At 43.9% G+C, this 4,718-nt stretch overlaps 1 protein-coding gene across 1 annotated transcript; it reads right to left on the reverse strand.

The window, feature by feature from the left end:
* Nucleotides 1-3,176: 3,176 nt before the first annotated feature.
* On the reverse strand, nt 3,177-4,493 carry LOC308667996 (taste receptor type 2 member 119-like; the record flags this gene model as incomplete). Its single annotated transcript, XM_081327659.1, has 2 exons — nt 3,177-3,602; nt 4,182-4,493. 2 exons carry the CDS (start codon nt 4,491-4,493, stop codon nt 3,177-3,179), a joined length of 738 nt encoding a protein of 245 aa, XP_081183785.1.
* Nucleotides 4,494-4,718: the final 225 nt, after the last annotated feature.

Consider the following 4,718-nt stretch of genomic DNA (forward strand, 5'->3'; position numbering starts at 1 on the left):
CTTCCAGTGTTGGAGCATTCACCGCTTCTGGAGGCAGGTTGTTCCACTGGTTAATTGTTCTAACTGTCAGGAAGTTTCTCCTTAGTTCTAGGTTTCTTCTTTCCTTGATTAGTTTCAATCCGTTGCTTCTTGTCCTTCAGGTGCTTTGGAGAATAGCTTGACTCCCTCTTCTTTGGGGCAGCCCCTGAGATATTGGAAGACTGCTATCATGTCGCCCCTTGTCCTTCTCTTCATTAAACTAGACATACCCAATTCCAGCAACTGTTCCTTATATGTTTTAGCCTCCAGTCCCCTGATCATCTTTGTTGCTCTTCTCTGTACTGTTTCTAGAGTCTCAGCATCTTTTTTACATCGTGGTGACCAAAACTGGATGCAGTATTCCAAAGTGTGGCCTGACCAAGGCATTGTAAAGTGGTATTAACACTTCACGTGATCTTGATTCTATCCCTCTGTTAATGTAGCCTAGCACTGTGTTGGCTTTTTTGGCAGCTGCAGCACACAGCTGGCTCCTATTTAAATGATTGTCCACTAGGACTCCAAGATCCCTCTCACAGTTACTGACTTTAAGTCTACATTTGTGGATCTGGCTGTTTGCGTCTCACCATTTTGATAAATTTTATTTGAGAAAATTTATTTAAAAAATTTATTTACTGCCCTTCTCATATCCAAATATCGTACTGGAACTTAGTGCCACCCAAAGATCTGATCTCTCTTCTTATATTCAGGCATGGCCCCAGACTTATAAACATTCTCTCCAGCCCCACTATAGATTGAGGTACCTGTTTTGTCTTCTATACATTCAATATTCAATCTGTAATATCTCCCAGTAAAAATGAGACAACTCTCGTCTGAAAACCTGGAAGGAAAAAAATAAAAATAAAAATCTGCCAAGGAGTATATATAACACTGGATCTCACAGTAATGACCTCCTGCCATGCTAGCAGAGCTACCCAATCTGGGTTATAAATATTTGGACAACTACCAAATGGAAGCAAAGATGTACTGTATAGAAAATTCTTACACGGCTGCCATCTCATTTAGAGTTTTGCTGATGAGATCTGGTCCTGGTGAGGCCCTTGTTCCCTCTGGAAAATACCTTGGCACACATATTATTTCTAATGCTTTTGTGGTTCACTGCTGAACAAATATAAAATCATGGTAATAGGTTTTGGCCTCTGCTGGACCCTTTGTAAATTTCAAACCAGCTAACCCAGCCCTGATGTATCGTCTTTGAAAGCCTCCTTCCGATCTTGTTTCATCAATTCTCCCAATCAAAATCAAAACCAAACACGACTTTTTAAAAAAGCAAAATAATCCATCGTGAGCTGATTTAAATTATGGCGCTTGATTGGACTCTGCCCCCTCAAAGTTCTGCATATGTACAATTATATGGCTATTTATATCCTAACAGCAGCTTTAATTTTATTCAGTCATTAAGAGCCAATTCAAATTTGCTTAATTCAGTCATTTACAAAGCTGCATTTTCTAGGAGTTCTTTACATCTAATTGAGGAAGTGTCTAGAGACATATGCTAAGAGGATAAAATGTGGGTGTAAGTATTTGAGATAAAAGCAATAAGCTGAGGCTTCAGGTCCCTGCTGTTTTCACCTTTCTTCGGAAAAGTCTTAGGAATATCGCCAATTTTGCCCCATTTTATGATTTTTCTTGCCACAGTTGCTAAGTGAATCACTGCAAGTTGTTAAGTTAGTAAACGATTCTGGCTTCCCCGTTGACTTTGCTTTTGAGAAGGTCACAAAAGGGGATCACGTGATCCCAGGACACTGCGATACATGCCAGTTGCCAAGCCCCTGGATTTATTATAAAACTTTTATTCATAAAACATGAAACTCAGTCAACTGAACACTCAAATTGACTGGCACTAATGGTTGACACAGGTTGCTGGCAGCATTCTAGGTATCAACCAGGTATCTCCTTAAAATGTAAGATGTTCTGAGTAGCACAGTTTTTTGTAGCTTTGCTGGAGTTATTGCAGGAAGCTGCAATTTCTTGATGTATTTTGCAAAGTTTTTGGACATAGTTCCCAGTGCCCCGATGACAATGGGTATCACTGTTACACGTTCCATCCATAATCGTGCCATTTCAATGGCCAGGTCGCGATATTTCATAATTTTTTCCAGTTCATTTTCTTTGACTCTGGCATCTCCTGGTACAGCGATATCAATCAACTGTACGCTTCGGTTCTCTACGACTGCAATATCTGGCGTGTTGTGTTCCAAATGGCAATCTGTCTGTATTCGGAAGTCCTACAAGAACTTCACCCTCTCATTCTCGACAATTTTTTCCGCCCTATGTTCCCACGACTTTTTGGACACAGGCAAGTCGTATTTTTTACACAATGCCCAGTAGATTAGTTTAGCAACTCCCAGGACAGTGAGATACATGCCAGTTGCCAAGCCTCTGGATTTATTGTTGTTGTTGTTGTTGTTGTTGTTGTTGTTGTTGTTGTTGTTGTTGTTGTTGTAATGTATTGGGCTTTGTCTTGTTAAGGGAACATCACGTGGATTAATTGCTGGTAGGTTGTTTAAGCAGGGAAGCTGGCTAACGGCTCTCAGCTCCTCAGACAACCCATCTCCAGCACCGCCATTGGCTGCCTCTAGGGTGGCAATAGGTTGCTTTAAACCTATTGGCTGCTGCCTAGAGGCCAGGGTATAAATTGCTGCATTCGCAGCCCTGTTTCCCAGTTCAGTTCCTGCAAGCAATAAACAATGATCTTTGCTAAACTCACTCGCTTCATCTCGTCATTGAAGCCACGAACCCAGTATCTAACAATTATTATTTTATAATATAAAATACAAAAGGAAATAGTAGGGAAAATAGGGAAGGGAGAAGGGAAGGAAAAAGTGTAGGGAAAGAGGGAAAAAGAAAAAAAAAGGCATTGATGTCCGACTCCCTTTGGTGCAGTAAATTAAGATAATAACATCAAACCTCATCTTTTTATTTTACTTAACGAGCCATTTCTATAACAACAAAACTATCTAATCGGTAAACCCCAAATCCAAGTTTCGGGGTTATTTCCCACCTCAAGCACAAAGTCCCGAAAGCGGTTTCCAAGCCAAGCATCCAGATTTTGATCATGTGACCCTGGGGTTGCTGCAATGATCATAAGGGTGAAAAAATGGTCTTAAGGCCCTTTTTTTCAATGCCGTGGCAACTACCTATCGTCTTTTTTCCGATTGGCAAGCCACGTAAAGCAGGATGCTTTTGAGCCTGAAATTAAAGAAAATTAACAGAACGGCGTGGATTGAAGCGCACACAGCAATCACAAGTAAGCAGATGTGTCTTTTCCATTCGCTTCCAAGTCTGCAGGAGGGAACCCCGTGCAGGACATCAGCTACAAAACTGCAGACGTAGAGTATTAGGAAAGAGATTAAGGATTTGAGGGCCGCGACGTGTGCCTCTGTCCTGGAATCCTTCAGACCCATCGTGCTCTGTCTCATCTGCCTGCTGTGTCTCCACAGGGAGGCAATTAATAAAGTGGAGGATGCCACGAAAAGCAGAAATGGAAGGACCGCCCAAGTGAGATATAAGGAGAAGGCTTTCAGATAGGAGATGCTTCCCACCTGGTTCTCCATGGTGATGTTCTTCAGATGGTTCCCGGTTGAGTTGCACAGCGGGATGTTGTAATCCACCCAGATTGTTGTGATTCAGGGTCAGCCTGTGGGTTCGGCAGTTGGGTCGGACGACTCAGAGGAGGAGGAGGAGGGAGGTGTTGAAGAGCTTGCTGAGTGGGTTGGACAGCTTGATGAGAGCCCTCAGCCAGGCCCCTCTCACCTGGTCACAACGCAGACCCAGTTGTGTGAGCCTGACAGCGTGGATGAAGATGACCCACAGCTGGCCCTGTTCAAGGACGCCCGACGCAGGAGGCAGTCAATCAGGAGTAAACAGAGGAAGGCAATGGGGCTCCTCGGAAGGAGGCAGAGAGAAGCCACGCCCTGAACTGTATTTAAGGGGGAATGCGTGGGAGGGCTGGTTTGCTGAAGGCAACCGCTTGAAAAGCTCCTGTTTCTTGGTTTGTGTCTTGTTCTATTTGTTTTTGTAGCAATAAATTTGGCAGGCATAATTCCAGCCTCTTGCCTTCTTGTAAAAGGGGTTGTCCCTGCCTTTTCTGCAGGGCCGGTAGCAGGCTGGTACAGAACACAGATGGAAGGGAGACACGAAACCAAAGAGACCAACATGGACCCCACAAGAGGCAGGGGAACCATCTCTGTGATCCTCAGCTTCACCAGAAGAAAGTACCGGTGAGTGAAAGTGGCAATTTTGGCACAGTAGAAGACGCTGAGGCAAGCAGCAAACCACAGGCAAGCTGTGCTGGCAAACACCAGAAGGATGGACTGGATCCTGAGGACATTCCACTGGTATAGCGTGGAAGAAAATGTGCAGTGCAGGATGGTTCCTTGTAGAAGAATCCGAGACAAACTAAGGCACATCAGGATGACTTCACAAGTGGGCACTTTTTTCCCTTTCACCCACATTGTGTAGCTGGCAACCACAATAAAGCCACTTGCAACCATCCCCAGACAGCTGTGGGCTGTGATCGCAACCTGGAAGATGGCTTGCATAAGCGGCAACATGCTTAGGGTTGAAATCCCCTTTTATTTCCTGTCTTGCTTTCCTCCAGTAATCAGAACTTCTTGGTGATCCCTCAAAAGATCTTCTGTTGACTTCCTTCAGAGATAGCATGGAGAAGTGGCCACTTT

Source organism: Vipera berus, assembly GCF_964194415.1.
Source record: "Vipera berus genome assembly, chromosome: 4".
Classification (NCBI taxonomy): Eukaryota; Metazoa; Chordata; class Lepidosauria; order Squamata; family Viperidae; genus Vipera; species Vipera berus.